We start from the raw sequence: 20,310 nt of genomic DNA on the forward strand, positions 1-20,310 counted from the left end.
GTCTTTTTAATAAATACCTCTGTGCTGTGATTGAATCTGGGCATGTTGGCTGAGTGGTGGCAGTTGTTGCAGTGCTCAGTGGGTCAAAGCTAGGTGCTGGCTGTGAAGACCCCGTGATCTGACATTTATAGTTGCAGAGATATAAATAGTGGCAGCGTGTGTGGGTGCTGAGTAACACTTGCTGTTGTAAACTCCACCGATTGCGGACTGCCATTTGACTGAAGGTAAACAGCAAACAAATAAGTAATGCATCAAAAGAAAAATCAGTTCGATTAGCATGACTTTCAAAACTAACTGTGGAGCCATGTTGTTTGTAGATGTTAAATGTCTATGTTTTAATTTGTTGGTTATTTATTTGCATGTGGTACTGTAGAAATGTTTTGATGTTTCTCAGGTTTCTTGATGACCTTTGTTCTTTCACCTGAAGATTAATATTTTATAATTGCTCACAGCAATCATTTGTGCCATAGAAATCTGCAACAAAACTGTTGATTAAAGATCATATGAGGAAATGTTGTCTTAAACACGTATGGACACAGTGGTACCTCATAAATCTTCTTGGATTTTGTCCTGTACATGAGAAGTAGTGTTTTCGAAACATCTCTGCATGCTTTCTTTTAACAGTCAAATGTTCCACTCATTGAGGATCTTTGCAACCAAAGGCTGTTTCATCATGCAGTTAATCACTTAGACACCTACCACGCTGCAAAGCTTTCAAGAATTACAAATAGCAATATAGAAGTAATCAATCTTGTTTGCTTTTATATCATAAAGAGTCATCTGTATTGATTTTGGTCAATTTCAAACCAGCTTTAAACTCTTGACATGAGCTTTAACTGAAAGATATTCTCTTTTGCCTGGCCTGCAAAGTACTGAGCCTCTGGTCAACAGCTTTTATGCATTTTAGAGTCAAATGCTGTATCCAAACTCACTTTGACATCTTCAAAACGATAATATGGCTGTCTGGAAATACTCTGTGCTCAGCTTAACTGTGTAGCAGTTTACTTTTCCCTTTCGCTGCTGCAAGTGGTCATGTTAGTTTTCAGACACCTGATTTAATACTCTTGTTTACTTTGTGGCTGCGTCTCTCCAGAGCAAGCCATTGTGCGTCATCTACTTCTGACAGATGAACACAGAGACAGAGGATGACTTTTATCAATCGGAGGACGACTTGGATGAAGATGAGGCGACGCAGTACATCATTGAACAAAGTCTTATTCAATATAGAAAACTCAAAGGATTGAATCCAAGGTTAAGGTCAAGACTTACTAATCATTGAATGTCTCATTCTGTATAGTGTGTTTTGGTTTTTGAACCTTTGGATCTTCTTATCCACTTTTTCTTTCTTTAGTGATCTGAAACCCAGTGAAGACCCTGATGAGATTTTCAAAGCTATTAGGGAAGGTAAACAGAATTGATTCTGTAATAGCATGTTATAATACATCTTGACTAGATTCTCATATCATGCCCTGTCTTTATGTTAAGGTGATGAAGATGCACTGGACATACTGGCATTGCAACCAGAGACCCTTTCCAGAGTTGATGACCGTGGATGGATCCCTTTGCATGAGGCTGCTGTGCAGGAGAATAAATGTATACTTGAGATGACCTTCTCAGGTAGTGAGGCTATCAAAACCATTTCTGTGATATTTGACCATAAGGACTCCTTTTGAAATGCCTGCCATGCTGATTATTTATTTGTGTTTCAGCATCACCCCCGGGTGCAGCCCAGTGTCGTACTCTGAAGGGTGAGACGCCGTTGTTTCTCGCCGTGGTTCATGGACTCAGAGAGAGTGCTACATTCCTGTTACAGAACGGTTCTAGCCCAGATCTCCTGAACGATGAGCAGGACTCTCCTTTAGTGGCAGGTATCTGACATATTCATGAAAAACACAATTTATTTAAAGCTCCTGTGAGTAGATTTGGGATGTTTATGGAACTATCTAAAATTTATACTGATGTCTCTTCATGACCTAAAAAAAACAAACAAGACCATCAAAGGGCACATGTATTTTTTCTTCATAGTCTAGTTTATTTTATACCCCCCTGCTGTGGGGTAGGTGTCACATGAGGCAATCATCATCACACAGTCATAAAAAAATGTTTTATCTAATTAGATTTGATGAGGGTGTCACGTTATTTGAAATCAAGAATGATGAGACAATCAGAAAATATTACTTTCACATTTACAGGACATGATCAGCGGTCAAAAATCATTTGTCCACAGGGGGGCGCCAAAACCAACACAACTCAACTCCAACCCTTACAGCAGTTTTAACAACACAACCACAGACATCATCCAATTAACCTTTCCCTCTCTTTGTTTCTCTTTCTCTAAGCTATTCTGAACGATCAGTATGACTTGGCCACTCTCTTGCTTCGCTACAATGCCAGTGTAGACCAAACCGGACCACTGAACAGGACAGCTCTACATGAGTCCGCCTTTTTAGGCCTGGAGAACTTTGTCTATCTGCTACTAGAGTCTGGAGCCAACCCAAATGCGTGCGACATCAAAATGAAAACTCCACTGGCTCTAGCTGCACAGAATGGACATCTGAACGTGGTGGAGGTCCTCTTACAGAAAGGTATATAAAATAAGGTGATGGATTACAAATGTCTTGGCTTCTTGATTTTACTTAGGGACCTGACCTGACAGTTTATGTTGCAAAAAAGAAAGATAAAACAATACTAGCTTTGAGAAAAAATAAGGGGGAAAGTCATTGCAGGACATCATTTTGTCTTAATGTTTTTTATATCTTGAAAACGCCTAAATGTACTATTATATTATATGTATTATTTTCAGGAGCCCACGTGTGGTGTGAGTCGGAATCAGGCACCATATTGTTCGAGGCAGCACGATCAGGTAACCCTGACATAATCTCCCTGCTGCTGGACCACGGAGCAGATCCCAACCGACCTCTGTACGGTGGGCACCTGCCAATCCATCGCGTGGCCTACCATGGACATATACTGTGAGCATTCTCTTAGTTAACAACATGGAGCTCCTTCTTTTGTCAAATAGGGTTTGAACCTCTGTTTTGTTTTTTACATGAGCTATCCTCTCTGACAGGGCTCTCGATCATCTCATACCTGTGACTAAGCTGGAGGCAGTAAAGGAAAGTGGGATGAGTCCTCTCCATTCAGCAGCTGCTGGTGGACATGCACATTGTGTGGAGATGCTGCTCAAAGCTGGCTACGATCCAAATTTTATGCTTCACCAAAGGGTGAGGCACAACTATGATGACGAGCGAAGGTCTGCCCTTTTTTTTGCTGTGTCCAACAATGATCTGCAGTGCACCCGCTTGCTGTTGGAGGCTGGGGCAATGGTGAACCAGGATCCTATCAACTGTTTGCAGGTGGCTCTAAGACAGGGAAACTATGAACTGATCAACACGTTGCTAAAGTCAGGGGCAAATGTGAACTACTACTCCCGAATCAACACCACCCACTTCCCCTCAGCACTGCAGTATGCTTTGAAAGACGAGGTCATGCTGCGGATGATTCTTAACCATGGATATGATGTTAAGCGTTGCTTTGACTGTCCCTATGGAGATAGTTCCCATGACTACGCTCCTTGGACGACCTCTATCATCAAAGACATGGTGGTGAGTCAAGGCTTGTCTGGGAGAAAGATGGTGTAAAGATTAAGATCATATAGAAATACATGAATGAATCCCACAGTGGAAATATTGAAGCAACTCTTACTAATTTGTCAAGGTTTCCCTTCATCTGCCACATGTGTCTTTGTCTCTTTATAGTTCTGCGAGGTGATAACAGTGTCCTGGCTCAAACACATCTCTGCTCAGGTGGTGCGCATCATGCTGGACTACACTGACCATGTCACCTTCTGCACCAAGCTCAAGGACACGTTGATTGAGCAGAAACAGTGGCAGGAGATCTGTCACATTCAAAGTATGAGCTGCCCCAACATCCTGCTCTTGTGTACTGATGACGTTGTATGCATTTATTGACTTGACTTTTTTTTTTTAACTTTCATTCAGGAAATCCACGGAACCTGAAGCACCTTTGCCGGCTGCGAATAAGGGAGCATTTCAGTCGTCTGCGCTTAAGAGCTCCAGTTTTTATCAACTTTCTTCCTCTTCCCCCCAGGTTGAAAGATTATATACGCTACAAGGAGTTTGATGTCTACAGCAGGGGCTGCATGATTAGCCCACAGTGAAAATGCATTTATAGATTTGAAAGATACCACTGTGATAAAGGGACAAAGTCGGTCCATTACCTGTTTACCTTGATATTGTGTGTTTTTAACATTATATAATTTTCCCCAGAAGAAAATGTATGAAGGCTACTTGATGCCTTGCAATCAATTATATTTGTACAAAACAATACTCTTGTGTAATTTCCTCCAATAGCTTGTGTAACATGTTATCGCCTTGCTTACTGATTCATTCTCCGTTCTCTTTATTCTTCTCGTTAAGTAGGTCCTGAAAAAACATTTTGACTAACAACTTTATTCGCCTACACTTTGACAACCATAGTGGTATTTCAAATTGAGTAATCAGTTTTAAAAATGTGAAGGCAAATGGTTCTGATAAGAGATGGCATACCAGCACATGCCCAGTTGCTCATTACAATTTCACAACGTAATCAAAAACATCTGTAACTGCACAACATCCTATAAGAATGTGAGAATCCCTGACACTCTGCCACCACCTGGTGGGGAAATTAAGTATTACATGAGTGAAATATTTTTTTCTTACATGCTGCTCTTGAAGTTTCACAATAAGTTTGTGAATCGGAAGTCATCGACCAGAGTGCATCAGGCAATAGTGTGTGTTGAAAATATTTCAGAAATATGATAATATGAAGTTGAGTAATTATTTCCTGTCAGGCAGTAATGGCTTCTGGGTAGATTATACGTAACTGGATGCATGCCACACATTATTCTTCCTGTTTAATGGAAAATGTACTCCATTAAACAGGAAGAATAATGTGTGGAATGATGTGGTCGCTCGTTTCGTAGTTTCACATCCAATTACTACTACACGATTTCTGGCAGTACATCTGTCCCGCCGCTGGGGGGCGCGGATTCTCTCGAATGTAAACATAGTGACGGCAGCGTTTTGCAGTGGTGGAGAAGAACGTGTACGTCATTTTCACAATGGCGGAGGCTGGGTGAGGAGGAGAGTGTGTGTGTGTGTGTGTGAGTGAGTGAGAGAGTGAAGCGGCGCCGTAATCGTTAGAGCTGTTATTGCCCGCATTTACGTGCACGGTGCCCGAAAATGGCCCTGAACCCCAGTGCGGTGGGGAGAAGGGACTCGGAATGCACCAAGGCGGACGATCCCCAGCCGGACTGTGGCGAACCCCCGAAGAAATCATCCGCCGCCTCGGCCACAGCCAAGCAAAATGGCGATCAGCCTGGATGTGGAGACAGTGTAATGCCCGAACAAGAAGCCCCTGAGCGGCGGAGGAGCGCGCAGGCGGACGCCCGGAGCTTCAGCGGTTCTCCCTTGCCGGGCCAGAGACCGAGCGAGGAGCTGCCACGGAAAAATTTTCAGATTCCGAGGAAGATACGAGAACGGAAAGGTGGTTGCCATATCCCTGCAGTTTTTTTTTTTTTTTGCACAGAGCCTGTCTTTCATACGTTAATTCTGCTGCTCCTGCTGCATGTTGCTAGCGTGCTAGCTGGCTAACTTGCTGATCTTCTCTAGTTTAACGAGTTCAAAACTTATGATCACCAGCAATTTCGGTGTGCGTTAAGACAGACGCCATGTGCCGTGTTAGCGCATACGGTCGTCTTGATCGGTGCAGCCCTGAGTAGTTATTGCAGACAAATGGTTTATAGTTGTGCTCAGTTATTAGTGAGCTGCTGACTTCGTGTTAAGGCGCCTAAAAGCAGCACTTTTTTTTATTTTTTATAAGAGGACTGGCCATTTGAACTCCCCACCTTGTGCAGTTTTCGCCACCTGTTCAAGTGTGATTGAATATTGCTGCTGCCGGTGGTGTCATCATAGGTGTGTTGCAGCCATCACCTGACAACATGTGGGTGTCTCATTGACCTCAGTGAAGGGCATGGATGTACCTCTCTTCACCCCCCCCCCCCCCACTTCACCTGTCTGTTTAAAAATGTTTCTACAGTGCAATGACACTTGTGATGATTTCCAAGCATAGCTGCCCACTCACTTGTCCCAGTTTAATGATCACTTGGTCCCTCATAGCATCCCTTGTACACCTAATAACCCAATAACCCCTCCTCAGAGACAGCTCTCCCTAACACAGCCCCACAATGTCTCCAAAAGCAGCAATACCTCTGCAGAGTGGCATAGATAGTGGCTGTTAAGGTCCTTTTGTTGTTGTTGTTGTTGTTGTTGTTGTAAATCAATTATTTGTATATATGCAAAATGAGCTGATGTTGCTAGACTTTAATCTTGAGCACGATCTAAGCAGCGTTCTAGGTCAACGTTTCCCTCAGCAGGTGGCACAGGTTGTGTTAGTACTGTCAGTAGACACATTTCCATTGTTCGCCCCTTTTAAACCTTTGTGTAAATGTAAACAGATGTAATGCTTAGCCTGCTGCACTGATCATTGTTGACGTTAGGGAAATCCAGTTACAGCTGTCGATCAGTGTCCTTAAAACAATAATACCGCCTATTGCACAGTTAAGTTATCTTAGAACTATGTTTAGCAAATGATGATGCTGCTGCTGGTTTTTAAGCAACCCCACAGAGCGGGACTAAACATCCACAGTGTCTGCTAGCACTCAGTTCACATCACTTCATCTTGCGCTCACTCCCTCTTTTTTTTTTTTTTTTTTTTTTTTTTACGACAGAGCATGTGACTCAATTATGGAACCTTAGTGTCAACAGAGGACACATGATGTCCCCTTCCTGTGAAGGAATGTGACATTGTATGGTGTGCTACTTTTGATTTGATTCTCCTCTCTACATGCGCACACTTGTAAGCAGTAGCTGCCATATACTAACCACTGTTTCACCCCCATGTGCGTGTGTGCAGGCTTGTACCAGTTCCTGCCCCCCGACAGCCGAGAGTTTGATGACCTCGTGAAGATCGTCTCCTCGTTTTACCTGGACGCATCCTCACGAGGGACCTTCTCGTACTGCAAAGCCAGGCTCATTCACAATGAGCTTCTGGAAAAGGAGGTTGGTCATTGTCTCGCCTGTACCCGACTTTATCTGGATGAATATTAGGGCTGCTCCTTTTTTTTTATTTTTTTTTTATTGATCAAAGCGTTTTGTAGGCTGAAATAAAGCTAAGACTGCGTAGTGCGGTAATTCTAAAGATGCTGATGTAGCACACGCTGTTATAAGACATTATCAACACGCAAGTGCAATCCTCTTGTTATAGAGTGTTTATTGACCAGTGATCAATGATACCTTGAATATAAGTTGTCCCGTACCGTGCTGAAGCCCCCCCCACCCCACCCCCCCAGTGCCCCTCTGGCCTGCACTCACATTGCTCCAGGCCTGATCACGGTTACCTCTTGTACATAACGTCTTAATACAACACATGCATAGCTTTATGTGATCATGAAACATGCTTATTTTGCAACACAGGCAGACTCAAAATAAAGGGCAAAGGACGCGTTTGAAACCGCGCTTGAAACTGGACTTAAGGAGTCAGACATGCTCGTGCGCGGTACAGATTGCCAGTCTGAAGAGTTCAGTCTGCTGTGTCTCATTGGCTGTGTACCGCTTTGTCTTGCAGTTCATCGAGAAGCGGAGAGAGATGAAGCAGGAGGGGCGCACGGAACAAGAGCTGACTGAGTCCTACTGCTTCCTCTACCCGGACAAATCCAAGGTATCAGTGAAGGACGAGATATGAAAGACGACGCTTTCTTTTTCATTTGTTTGACTTCATTCTGATCCTCGTGTGTGCCCTTGTACGCGCAGCTCCCGTGGGTCTGCGAGAAGGGTCTGTCAGTCGGGCACTCCAGGATTACGACTCTCGGAAATCCTTCAGTTGGTAAGTTTGTGGTCTGATTTGCTGTTGACATGACCTGAAAGGAGACTAGAATGTTGTGGGAAACCTTTTTTTTTTTTTGGGTGTCGGGTTAATTTATTTTTTCATGGGTTGCATTTTTTAAATTTAACATCTTTGTTTTGATCAACGTGTGAAGGTGTTTGACCTGGAAAAGATGGATTTTCTTTTTTAAACAGCTTGTACCTGCCCTGATACATGCAACAATGAATCACTTGAATGTTGTTCAACAAGTAACCGCTGTAGGATTGATGTTTTGTCTGGATTGTCCTCCAATGCACTTTAATGGCCTATCATCATAATGCTATTCTTCTAATTTTGCTCTTTTCTCACTGTAGGTGTTTATCTGTCCAAATACTCAGATTTGTTACAAATCAATCCCTTGGATGTTGGCTCTGTTGGAGACATAGTTGTCTTTAAAGTTATGCGGGTAAGGCTACCATCCTGTCTGCTTTTTGAGATGTTGACAGAGTTCTTGCTCGACTGAAAACTCACCAGTATATGACGTGTTTTTTTTTTTTCTTCCAGGGCCGAATTAAGCACATCCACGAGAACATGCCTAAGAACGCTATCGAACCTACACCCAAGTTCGACTGTCACCTGTCAAGAAGTGCCAACCGGGTGACGTCTCTGCTGTCTTACAGAGCTTTTGAGCTCACACAGGTAAACACTGGATTGTTGTTTTCCTTCACTTGTTGTATGGCTTGTGTAAGCTAACTAATGTAATAAGCTCTTTTATTCCCTAGATGGAATTTAAAGGTTTTCACGAGTCTTTCTTTTTGACTTTCAGCAATATTTCTTTGAGTTTGCGTTCGAAGAGATCAAGGCACGGCCGCGGCACGTCTGCCCCTACGCTGTGATTTCCTTTCAGTACAAAGGCAAGGAAGCTGCAGCGGCTCCTATGACTGCACACAGGTAACATTCATTCATTCCTTCGGAGAAGATTTTAAAAGCCATCAAGTATTTTAAAGTGGTTTCCATTCTGACATCTCTGCAGTTTTCTGTGTTTGTTAATGAGATCTGTATTCCTCTTCCCCAAAAGGTTCAACACTATTACCCCTGAAGGAAGTAGAGGTAAAACCTCTTTCACATGTTTGTTAAATATATACTGAAACCAAAAGTATTGTTAGTTTCAACATTTTAATGCTCTTTCTTACCTGCTGCTTTTCAGAATCAGCTTAGAAAAGTGCATTTAGTTTTATGGACCCTGTTTTCGCTTTGCATGATGTTTCACCTCCTTCCTTTGCTTTTGCCTCTTTTGCAGGGAAAAGCTGCTACACTGTGTGGAGTGGTCCACTAGTAAACAAGGGCCAGGAGTTATTCCCCATCTGTTTACGATCATCCTCGCGCCCCTACCTTCCTTTCAAACTGTGAGTAAACCTTCCTCAATCAATTCTGCTAATCCGCCGGAAATATTGGCAGTGCCGTTTCAGAATTTAAATCTGATCTGCTACATGCAGCTGTCTCATGAGTGTTAAGAGGGAGTTAGAGACTAAGTGCAATGATATGCCAGTAGGTTTACTTGAAATGGTTTTGAATGCTGTTTGACTGGTGCTCCTGTGTGCTCCCCTGCAGGCCTGAGAAACTGGAGGTGACTCGAGGTATGCAGCTGGATCAGGCGAAGCGAAAGATTCACCCTTCGCTCTTTTCATGGGACACCTACAGCGCTTCACGGGAAGGTCAGTCTGGATCACACGTGTAGATCTCATAACCAGGTGATGGAAAAGTGGAGACCACAATGCTTTTCTTCATATCCAGTGTCTAGAGCTTCTTAAATGCAAACCCTGCAGTATTTGTTACAGAAAAAAACGAAACACTTTCACACTTTATCCGTTCTAACATTTAAGTACAAGTTGAGCTCAGGGTTAAAAAAAAAAAAAAAAAGGACTGCATAGATTGGTTGTGTCAGCTTTTCTAATTTGCTTCTCTTTGTGTGCAGTGATGAAGTGTGGGATGTCCTGCAGCCTGTTTGAGGTGGTGGATGGGAAAGGCAAAGCAACCAGCGGCAGCCTGTCAGCGCTGGTCCACAAACTGGAAAGGGACAGGATGGTGAGTCACACTATCTGGTACTTACCGGGTTCTAATGCATACACATCCCGTGAACACACAGAATTCAGTTCAAACAGTTTGAGAATAGGGCTGCACGATATGTCGTTTCAGCATTGTCATCGCGATGTGCGCATGCGCAATAGTCACACCGCAAAGGACATGCGATGTGAAGAAGAAGAAAAAAATCCGTCTGGAGCCGAAAAATATATCTGAGACTTTCAATTAAGTTTATGTAACCTGTCTGTGCCCATTCACATTACTAATAGATCTAAATGAGCATAAATGAGCATCCATTTATATAATCCATTTATATATTTTACCACTTTATACGACAACTCGCGTAGTTAGAGGACATTCTCAGCGCTCTGTCATCTCACCTGCTGTTATCAGGGTCGGGCAGAGAGAGGGAGCGGTGGATGTGAGCGGAGCATTGCAGGGATTTTGACAATCTTGACAGTTTGCTTATCGTTCATATCACATAAGGGGCTATACTTAACACTTTTGAGGTTAAAGGCAGTGGCTTCCAGAGCTGCGCGTTCAACTTTGTCTTCAGTCAGAACAGGCTCTAGGTTTCGTTTTTGAGGTCTTAAGTTTCGATCTTCTGATAGCTCATTTTATTGTTTATTTCACGTCCTCCTTCCCACGCCTCATGATTTCATGAGCTGCCATAAAACTTGAAACAGTCGTAGTTTAATGTCGAAGTAATCCGCTTATCTGCTTAAAGTTTGCTTTGCATCTTCACAAAATGCATTGTGCTTGTTCTAGAGATGTCTCTAAACCTTACTTTTCATTGATTCACATCTCTGGCAACTGATTACTCAAGCCTACAAAAAAGGCAAAACGCAGGAGGAGGACAAACTCTGTGAGCTCATTGCGCGTCTGCTCAGCCTGTATGTATATGCGCGCTCCCGGTGTGTGTCTCTCTCGCGCGCATGCTAGAGGGGCGCAGCACGTTAACATATTTAATAAATATCCCCGTAATATTATTTGGTCGCGGTGGAAACTTGAATGATTTCATTTCATTTCATTTTACCTTTATTTATTCTCGAGAAATCATTGAGGGCAAGCCCTCATTTACAATGACGTCGAGAGTACAATTAAAATGAAATAAGAGACAAAAAAGACAAAAAAATAACGAAGACAAAATACATAGATTATAAGACCAGAAGAATAAGCAGTAAGCAGGTAACTACAGTTAATAACATTTACACTCATGAGTACAGTGAGCTGTGATCAAGTTTTTAAATTGACCCATGGTAACCATTGTATTGAGTTTGAACGTGTTTTGTATTGTGTTCCAGGTGTGTGCAGCACAGAAAAGTGAAGGATGTTTTCCCAAAGTTCGTTTTTACATGTGGAACCGTTAACATTAGCCAGTCACTTGATCGAGTCTGATACTGATTATCAGCCCAGACTAATAAAGAAGTGATGTATACTGGTAGATTACCCGCAACTGATTTATAAATAAATAGCAGCCAATGCCGTTCACGTCTAACTGTTAGTGAAGGCCAACCAACTTGATGGAACCTCAGTGCATGAGCGCATTATTAAAAAGTCTGAGAAGAATCTGAGAAGAATCACTTGCAGGAAATATTATAGATCAATATCAATAATTAACGGATATCAACATGATTAAGACTCTTTTCAAATGCATATAGCGTTTACGGAGGCAGTGAGAGACAGAGGCAGACAGGTGAGAGTCTGTAATCATCATTTCAGGGAGAATTCAGCTGAACAGAGTGAAGCAGCAAACTTGAAAAAATATCGCATTATATATCGCAGGAAACAAAACTATTGCAATGTCATTTTTTCCCAATATCGTGCAGCCCTAATTTGAGAATAAAATACATTTTAAGCTGAGGTAAAAGATGTTCATTCCAGAAAATATTGCTTTTGTCTATCCTCGTGTAATTAATCAAAATACAGTCAAACTATCAAGTTATTCCTTTTATGTATTAAACAGAATAAAACCTAACAATGTAGAACAAGTGTCCATAAGGAATAGATGTAAACATACTCAACAGAAGACGGATGTTACAATATATCAGATGATTCTCACAGCCTGATGTTTTCTGACTGCAGCGTCTCCTCTCCTCTCTCAGGTGCTGGTGAATTCCTTGTTTGACAGGGGCTTTCTCTTCCTGCTGTCATCAGCTCAGATGATCGAGTCCAAAGGTACCAAAAAGCTTTTGCTCTTTTCGCGTGATTCTCTGCTTTGTCAGATGAACACCTACTTGTTCCCCTCGGCGAGGGTTCAGAGTTTCTGTTTGTTTTCTAGAGCGGCGGGGGCGAGTGGAGAAGAACCTGCAAGCATTATTCATCTTTCAGGAGTCAAGGATGGTTGTCAAGTACTGTAAGTATTATTCACTATCTCTTTCTCTGACCGAGCCCCCGTGGCAGCATCTGCATGAATCTCAGAGCTGGAAGGTTTTACTGGCAAACAGGGATGATGAATATGACGGTGCTCTTTATTCATGGCTACCTACTTCATGCTCCTGCTTTTTTCGAAAAACGAAAGATAACATCCCCGTTTTTATATTTTCACTCTTGATTTGTCATTTAAAAAGCTGCTATATAAAGACTTTAATAGTAAAAGCATGTGTTAAAGAAAGTGACATATGTTTCCTCATTGTAGCATCCAGACTGTTGGAGCGTGAGCCGCTGTCTGGGGAGCCCCAGCCTGCTATCCTGTCCTCCGTGGAGCCTTTCATCCCTGCTCTGCACTACTCCCTTTACAAGTTACGTCCCAACCCAGGCAAGGACCTGAGCTTAGGGGTGGAACGACAGGCCACGGACTACCTAACTCGTGTGGATGCAGGCACAGTGCGGCCGTTCATTCTTCCCGACTACAAACACACAGTAGAAGAAAGGACCAACCCAGTGCCCCGGCCCAAATTTAACATGGAAGCCGTGCTGCGCACATATGTTCACAGTCCTGTTAACTACATGTTACCTCTGAACAAAGTGAAGGATGTAATAGAAAAAATACGGAACCCCACACCTGTACCCACACCTACTCCCGCCCCAGTGGAATACAGCCCCGTTTCCGACTGGGGCGGCTCAGACAGGGGCTCGGACAGGGTAGAAAGACTCCCAGAAAGGCCGCCTCAGGAAAGGCCACCTTTAGAAAGACCGCCTCAGGAGAGGCCAGCACAGGAAAAGCCTCGAAGGGCAGGATTGGCACACTCTAACGGGGCCCAGCTGCAGCACAAGTCTCACATAGATCCCGCGCCTCAGCAGCCTCAGAAGCTGCGACTGTCCCAGAATGAGTACGATAAAGACAAGATGAAGCAGCTGCTCAAGCTCATCCAACTCCATAAGAAAGCAGTTGTGAAGGATCCTGGCAAGCAAAAGGGAGAGGATGGCGCTTGGGATGAAAACAGTCTGAAGAGGAAGTTGGAGGGGGATGAGAGGTTGGGCTTGAACAAACGTGCACGTGAAGATGCACTGAGCAACGGGGAATCCAGTCGAGGTGAGGACAGCTGCTGCTGTTTCTGATTTAAAATTTGATAAACAAATGTATTTTATTAGTTTCCCCAACAGTGTCATTCGATTTCAACAGTGTCATTCGATTTCAGTAAAATTCTGAGGTTTACAAGTACTTAAGTCTGGGGGGGGGGACCTTTTCATTTAAGGTAGTTTAAAATAAAATAAAAGTAACGATAAAAATTTCAAAAGTTGACTAATGTGCACCGATCACATCCCTCTTCATCGTCTCTTTGCAATACACACAAAAAAAATGTGGTTATTATTTACGATGTTCTAGTAGACTAACATATCTAGCTTTAATCAACCAACCACACTAATTGTTTTGTATCTTGATAGGAGCCCAAGCTGACGAGATGGGAGATGACATTGGACAGAGCGACAATCTGACAGCAGTGATGGAAAGCATGGGCATCTACGACACCGACCTGAGAGCTCGAGGTAACACCAACGCCTCAGCAGTCAATGAGACCCAGCGCCTCCTCAAGATCCTTTTGGCCACTCTCAACAAAGCCGTGGCTCAGGGTTCCATGTCTTTACCGCCAAACCACGGTGAATCGTCGACTGGCTCAGGAAGGGCGGAAGCTGCTTTCCCTGACCCAAACCTTCGGAAACAAAATGAGCCAGCATTACTTACTAACTACACAGAGGTAAGATTTGATCAGATGCTTTTTTTTTTTTTTTTTTTTAAATCCCGAGCTGTGTTTACTGACTTAAAATGAACCACTGGTGTTTTCTCTCTTCAGGTGGATATGGACTGTAGCCCTGGTAGTCCATTCAGTCCGGGTTCCCCACCAGAGCAAGCTCACACCTCAAATGACCCAACATGGGTAAACCCCGCAAATGAAGGTACCTCCACTCATCCCCACTTAAAAGCACGTTACATCTGGTTCACAAGGCGTCAGTGTGATAAGTTCTTCTTCTGTCCTTTTAGAAATAGCACAGCCTTTCCTTGAGCCAAAGCCTGAGCCACAGCCAGAGGCCGTGACAGCGGTGAAAAGCTACCAGGAGCAGAAGACGCCCGCAGACGTCGAAATAAAAAAGGTGGCTGCAGCAACCACGTTACCTATCACAGAGGAAGTTCCCTTCAGGCCCTCCATCAGCCTGGACACCATACTGAGCCAGGAACTTCACAGTCTTACCTCTGACATTAAAAACATTATGCAGGCTCATCACATTTGCTACACGTCAAGGCGACCAGTAAGGTTGCCTACTTACCACTCCTGGGTGCCCAACACCGGCTTCTCAGACTTTGTTGTACCTTACGTCGCCCCTGTTCCCATTCAGGGGCATGTCAAAGCACTGTGCGATAAGATGGACAAGTTGATCCCACCTGCTCCCCCAAAGGCTGCTTCCCCACCTCCCCCAGTGACAACTTCTAATCTTACAACACCACCCCCAACCCCAGCAGAGACTCCAAAAACGAAAGCAGAGCCCTCCCAGTCAAAGAGCAGCACTCCCTCTCACAGCAGCAAAGGTCTTTCTGTTAAAGAGGCAGCAACAATGAAGACCAAAACAGAAGCCCAGTCTACAGAGTTGGGGGGAGAGATGTATTCTCCCTCTCACGTCACTGCAGATTCTCCAGAGCGTAACTCCCAGAACCCAGGCGCCGCCTCTGGGAGCGGGTCAGGCCTGCTGGCCGGCAGCCTCATCGGTCAGCTGAAGCCTGAGGTTTTCAGCAGCCTGGTGGAGATCTTCAAGGATGTCACCAAGAACACAGTCAAGTTCTACATCTACTCCGGGGATGAAGCGGAGGAGAGCACTGTCTGCAAGCAGATTAAGGTACAGTACGAGGTTTGAATGTGGCCTCGAAAAGGAGAGCAGTAGTAGTCATTAACATGATCAATTATTCTCTGATTTATGAAGTCTGTGACAAATGCATATCATACGTTTCATAACACATAGATGATGCCTTTAGCTTTCCATCCATTCAAACCCCTAAACCTAAAAATATTTCATGTAGAAATGTGTTCAAAATCCTCCACTTTATGAGGAGGATTTGGATAAACGGTAATCCTAAATAGTAAAGATAGTGTGAGAGGAGTTGGTAGAGCAGACGCCCCGTTTAAAAAAAGGGTCAAAGCACTTCCCTCATCTGAACCTATGGTGCCTGTCGTCTCCACTCTCTCTTCACCATTTTCCTCGACTGTCTTAAGCTGTGCTATGAATAACAGTGAAGGCAAAAAAAAAAAAAAAAAAATCTTAGAGGAAAAAAAGCCAGTGTGAGGAACTTTAATTTTTATGTCCATCATGTGGACTAAGTGTACTCTTAGCTCTCTACCCACCCTGCCCTTTACATGGAGTATAAATAATTATATTAAAAATTATACATGTGTTCCTTATTATCTTGTTTGTTTTTGTAAGTCATATAGAGGCATCAGTATTTACTTAAAGTCGGTTTCATAATCAACTAGAAACTCTTCTCGAGACTGATTGGCAGATGATCAAAATCAGTGGTTAATTATTTGAGTAAATCATTTAATCAATTATTCAGACTATTAATCAAAATGTGTTAATTAGCTACTCAATATGTCTACTTATCATTTACATAGCACATGTCAGATCTTACATATTCATCATCGGTACACTTCATTTCTTTTTTTTTCTTTGGGGAATAGAAGCTTCACAGCTTTCTGCCATAGTAAACAAAACAGACGCACACACACAAGCTGAAATGCAGGTCTACACTGTGAGTGAAGTGCTACACTAGCTCCTCTCTGTCACTGTGTGTCCCATCTCTCAGCGCTCAGCTCTTTCTATGTCTGTCAGACAGTCAGTTCTCGTAAGAGCGAGCGATACATTCATCTGTCTGTCTGTAACAATTACGTCTCTCCTGTCTCGTCCCAAAGGAGTACTTGAAAAGTCTCGGCAACAGCGAGTGCAGTCCACAGACGTTTCTGGAAAACAGCGGCAGTTTGGATAAGCTCCTCATCATCATTCAGAATGAGGACATAGCAGCGCACGTGCACAAGGTACAGTTGCCTCCTGCCACCTTCTTCACCTCGCAGCCTTGCTTCAATCTGGAGTTTAACATAGAGTAATGTCCTTGTAACGTTTATATGCAAACATTTTCGTTTAAAAGTAAAATAGGATATCTCATCTTTTCACTCTTCAGATCCCGGCTCTGGTGTCTTTGAAGAAGTTGCCTTCAGTGAGCTTCGCTGGAGTTGACACTCTGGACGATGTCAAGAACCACACTTATAATGAGCTGTTTGTGTCCGGAGGCTTCATGGTGTCTGATGAGTTTGTACTCAATCCTGACCTCATCACACCTGGTAACTTTAAATTTAAGAGGCGTGATAGTTCTCAGAAAAGAAAAAAAATCAGCTGGACTAGACTTCTGAGCTTGTGTTGCTTTTTTTTTTTTTTTTTTTTTTGTCCAGATCGCTTGCAAGGCCTGCTGAAGTTCTTGGAGGACCAGAGCACACCGGAACACCCTTGGCAGTGGAAGGTGCATTGCAAGTCTCAGAAGAAGCTCAAAGAACTGGGGAGGTCAGTATCTTCATTTCTTACAAAGCAATCTTTAGTGTATTTGCCAGATCCAAGCTTTTAAACAAAAATGTCCCAACACTTTCATGCATCAATTTCCGTTGTACTCTTCCAAGGATAAACACCAATGCCATGGGACTGCTGAACCTTCTCACAGCCTATCAGAAAAAGCACCTTGTCGAGTTCCTCCCGTATCACGAGTGTGACACCCAGTCGCGTCAGGCTCCAGATCTGGAGTGCTTGATCAAGCTCCAAGCACAGCACACACAGCAGCGGCACCTTATCTTCCTCACAGGTATGTTCACCAAAAATCACAATGTAAATGAGTGCTTTACCTTTATTTGAGTTGAACACTATTTTAAGTTGTGAATACAATGTTGAACTCAAATGAGATGTGTATGTTGGTATGTTTCTTTTTTTTTTTTGTTCAGAGAGGCCATTTGAGATGTTCCTACAGTACTCAAGGAATGGAATAGTAATTGGAAGCATTGATGACGTGATGAGCGGTTTCCACAGCCTGATTGGCTCCATTAATCAGAATGAGCTTCCAACGCCGCCCTCTACTGGTGAGTAGCATCATCCGCAGGACAAAACCCTAAAACAACTGGGTTTGCATGCAATTTTCCTGTAACGTGATAACTTTTTCTGAATTGCTTTTTATATTTTACAGTTATCATACCAGTTAAAGCCTCCTGTTCTACCCTGCAGTGTAATGCTGTTACTGTCTGTGTTTGATTGTATGTTTCCTTCCACTTCTTAATTTCTCCGTCTCTGCCCCCTCCTGCTCTCCCAGTAGTGAATGATGAGTGTGGGCAAGAGGAGGACATGTCATTAGACTCAGATGATGGTGAGCCACTCTCCACGTCGGAACCCTCAGAGCAGAAACAGGAACTTGGGAAGGGGAAGCCTCCACAGCCGCCACCGCCAGAGTCGGACGAGTTTCGTCCTCCGCTCCCGGACATGGCCACTCCAGAGAGAACTCCCACACTTTCTGACTACAGTGCTCTCAAAACAGCCATCTCTCAGTTCAAAGCTTCAAACCAGATGGGCATCTGCTCTTCAGACATTGGCAGCTTGTCCCCGGGAGGTTTTCCTGTGAATCCTCATCAGAGCTTTCTCTGTCCTTCAGCCTCCTGGTCGTCCTACACCGGTTCTTCTAGCTATGCTGCCTCCCCTGCTTACCCTGCCTCTCCCTGCAGCAGCACACACGAACAGGAATACCGCCCACCTGCCTCCACCACAGTCCCAACCCCACCCATCATGGCCACAGTAGGACCTCTAGCCAACCTGTCTTCCCTTCCCTTGGAGGTCAAACCTCCCCCTCCGCCTCACCTCATGATGCTGGGCCACACGTATGGCTCAGATACAGGAGGAGCAGGGACTGCTGGGAACTCTCCCCTCACCACCTCCCTCCCTTACACAGAACATAGTGACTCACCCCTGCCTGGTTACATGGCTGGCAGTGCGAGTCGGACCCCCACACTACAGGAAAGGACACTCAGTGGACCTGGGGAGGGAGTATGGGGGGCAGCAGGGATCAGCACTTGTGAAACTGCTATCAACCAGGGTGTGATCACATCTGGCCCACTGGACCCCAGTGGTCTCCCTAAGACTGGGGAAATCCTCAGTGGTAGCACCCCTGGTAGTCAGGGGTGCAGGACTCAGGTGAATTGCACTGACAAACTTGGACCCTCGATTGGAGTTCCCCCAGTGGCCAGCAGGGGGGGCTCTATAGTAAGACCTAAGCTGCCTCCACACTTAATGGGCTATGGTAGTATAGGTGGCATCCATGGACAGATGGATCATGGACCTATGCGGGGTGGTATGGGATATCGAGGGAGAGGAGCCCCACCTGTAGGACTTTGGCCTCGGCCAGGACGAGGACATGATCGGGGGGGTGGGACTGGAGGTGGACCCTGCTCTTGGGGTTACCCAGCAGGTAGGGGCGGGCCTCGGGATTACTATCCGGACTATTCTTACACTCACAATTATGCTCCTGAATAGACAATCAACATGATCAAAGGGGCAACACAAACACCATACTACGAGACTATTAAAGCTGGCTGAATGTATATATTTCCTTGTCATAAAAACATTGATTTCAATCAATAAATAAGGCTTCTGGTTTTCTACATTAATAAAAATTTATACAGGCAGAGCCGAGTGTCTTACTGTCCTGTGAACTGTACGTACACTATTTCCATGTGAGCTATTTGAGACCCTGTCCAAACCACTATATTTATATTTGCCTACAAATGTTTATGGCCTTCCAGCTTCTCGGAGTTTATCATGTTATTTCTGTTCGTCCGGTTTTGAAACGGTTTGTGAACAAGGGGAAAGGCTGATATTTTTTTAATGAAAAAAAAACAAAAAAACTAGTGAATGAAATTTCACTTTTGCTGTTGGTTTTCTTTTTTTATTTTACTTACTTGGTTGTCCAAAATTCTATTAAAATAAAACATTTCAAATCTTGTTTGTGTGACCAGTTTGGAGACGGTGTCAAACAAACTATTAAAAATATAAATCACAGCTGTCTTACTGTCATTTTACTCTAACTTTAAATTTGATTCAGCCTCCTAAATGCTTCCGATGCAGTTTGAAGATAGATATCTTAACATTGTAAAAGCCAAATAGAATGCTTAATACCAAGAACATAACATACCCTTAAAATCAAATGTGAGATTAAAAATAATTGGGTCAGACAGATATGTATGAAAAACTGTTGTGTTAATGCTCATCAAAACTTATTTTGTATGTTAGACCCAGTCTAAAAATACCAAGGAAAAATGTCTGACTGAGGTACAGGGCGCTGAAGTAGAAATCAATGGCATCACCACATCAAGCTGTGTGTGTTTGGAGAGCTATTCGGAGGAAATGCAGCACTAAAAACCCTTTAGAGACTGCATGCTGAGTGCCTTTTGCCCCTCGACTCAACCGCCACTCAAGGATCATTATGAGTGTTGATGTCCTCTCAGAATGGGTTTCATTGTATTGTTTTATTAACTCGGTTAAGCACCTTGTCGCGAGAAACACTAGAGGGCGCCCTTTCCATTTAATTTGGAAAATAGGTTAACATTTATCTCCAGAGCCTCATTCCAGTTGTGTAATACACATGCCGCCATGGTAACTTTGGAAACTCTGAGAACATTTTTTTCCCCCCATTAAATCAATTGAAGATAAGACCCATAACAGAAACCATGAGCAAGATGAGCTATATTTTGAAGCACCCACACTACACAGATATGACACCTCAAATATCCGTCCAAAATACAGTTTTGGGAGAGCCTATTTAATAGCATAATAATGATTTATTCAATTACTGTACAT

At 43.6% G+C, this 20,310-nt stretch overlaps 2 protein-coding genes across 3 annotated transcripts; both read left to right on the plus strand.

Annotated features, from left to right (window-relative positions):
• The first annotated feature begins 40 nt into the window (after positions 1–40).
• Positions 41–4,402, plus strand: asb14b (ankyrin repeat and SOCS box containing 14b). The gene is made up of 10 exons (XM_020629623.3): positions 41–224; positions 1,094–1,251; positions 1,352–1,404; positions 1,486–1,617; positions 1,710–1,868; positions 2,340–2,585; positions 2,804–2,972; positions 3,071–3,605; positions 3,759–3,912; positions 4,002–4,402. Exons 2-10 carry the CDS (start codon positions 1,127–1,129, stop codon positions 4,178–4,180), a joined length of 1,752 nt encoding a protein of 583 aa, XP_020485279.1. The 5' UTR covers positions 41–224; positions 1,094–1,126; the 3' UTR covers positions 4,181–4,402.
• A 705-nt stretch (positions 4,403–5,107) lies between these two features.
• Positions 5,108–19,512, plus strand: tasorb (transcription activation suppressor b). 2 transcript variants are annotated; one of them, XM_020629536.3, is made up of 23 exons: positions 5,108–5,547; positions 6,976–7,121; positions 7,687–7,779; positions 7,872–7,944; positions 8,298–8,389; positions 8,488–8,622; positions 8,750–8,874; positions 9,002–9,033; positions 9,224–9,329; positions 9,535–9,638; positions 9,899–10,008; positions 12,111–12,183; positions 12,287–12,361; positions 12,644–13,480; positions 13,834–14,144; positions 14,241–14,343; positions 14,429–15,276; positions 16,344–16,466; positions 16,610–16,769; positions 16,878–16,986; positions 17,100–17,278; positions 17,415–17,549; positions 17,780–19,512. In XM_020629536.3, exons 1-23 carry the CDS (start codon positions 5,244–5,246, stop codon positions 18,985–18,987), a joined length of 5,481 nt encoding a protein of 1,826 aa, XP_020485192.2. In that variant the 5' UTR covers positions 5,108–5,243; the 3' UTR covers positions 18,988–19,512. The 2 variants fall into 2 exon arrangements, with proteins under 2 accessions (XP_020485192.2, XP_020485190.2); XM_020629534.2 differs by having other exon boundaries at positions 5,109–5,547; positions 17,777–19,512.
• Positions 19,513–20,310: the final 798 nt, after the last annotated feature.

Source organism: Labrus bergylta, chromosome 12, assembly GCF_963930695.1.
Source record: "Labrus bergylta chromosome 12, fLabBer1.1, whole genome shotgun sequence".
NCBI classification, from domain to species: domain Eukaryota; kingdom Metazoa; phylum Chordata; class Actinopteri; order Labriformes; family Labridae; genus Labrus; species Labrus bergylta.

What these genes read in the sequence shown, in the direction of transcription:
- asb14b (XM_020629623.3), top strand. Translation starts at nt 1,127, where the DNA reads ATGAACACAGAGACAGAGGATGACTTTTATCAATCGGAGGACGACTTG. An exon ending in CTCAAAGGATTGAATCCAAG is followed by an intron (nt 1,252 to 1,351) that starts GTTAAGGTCAAG and finishes TTCTTTCTTTAG; the next exon opens with TGATCTGAAACCCAGTGAAG. An exon ending in ACTTGAGATGACCTTCTCAG is followed by an intron (nt 1,618 to 1,709) that starts GTAGTGAGGCTA and finishes TTTGTGTTTCAG; the next exon opens with CATCACCCCCGGGTGCAGCC.
- tasorb (XM_020629534.2), top strand. Translation starts at nt 5,244, where the DNA reads ATGGCCCTGAACCCCAGTGCGGTGGGGAGAAGGGACTCGGAATGCACC. An exon ending in GAGCTTTTGAGCTCACACAG is followed by an intron (nt 8,623 to 8,749) that starts GTAAACACTGGA and finishes TTTGACTTTCAG; the next exon opens with CAATATTTCTTTGAGTTTGC. An exon ending in TCCTGACCTCATCACACCTG is followed by an intron (nt 16,770 to 16,877) that starts GTAACTTTAAAT and finishes TTTTTTGTCCAG; the next exon opens with ATCGCTTGCAAGGCCTGCTG.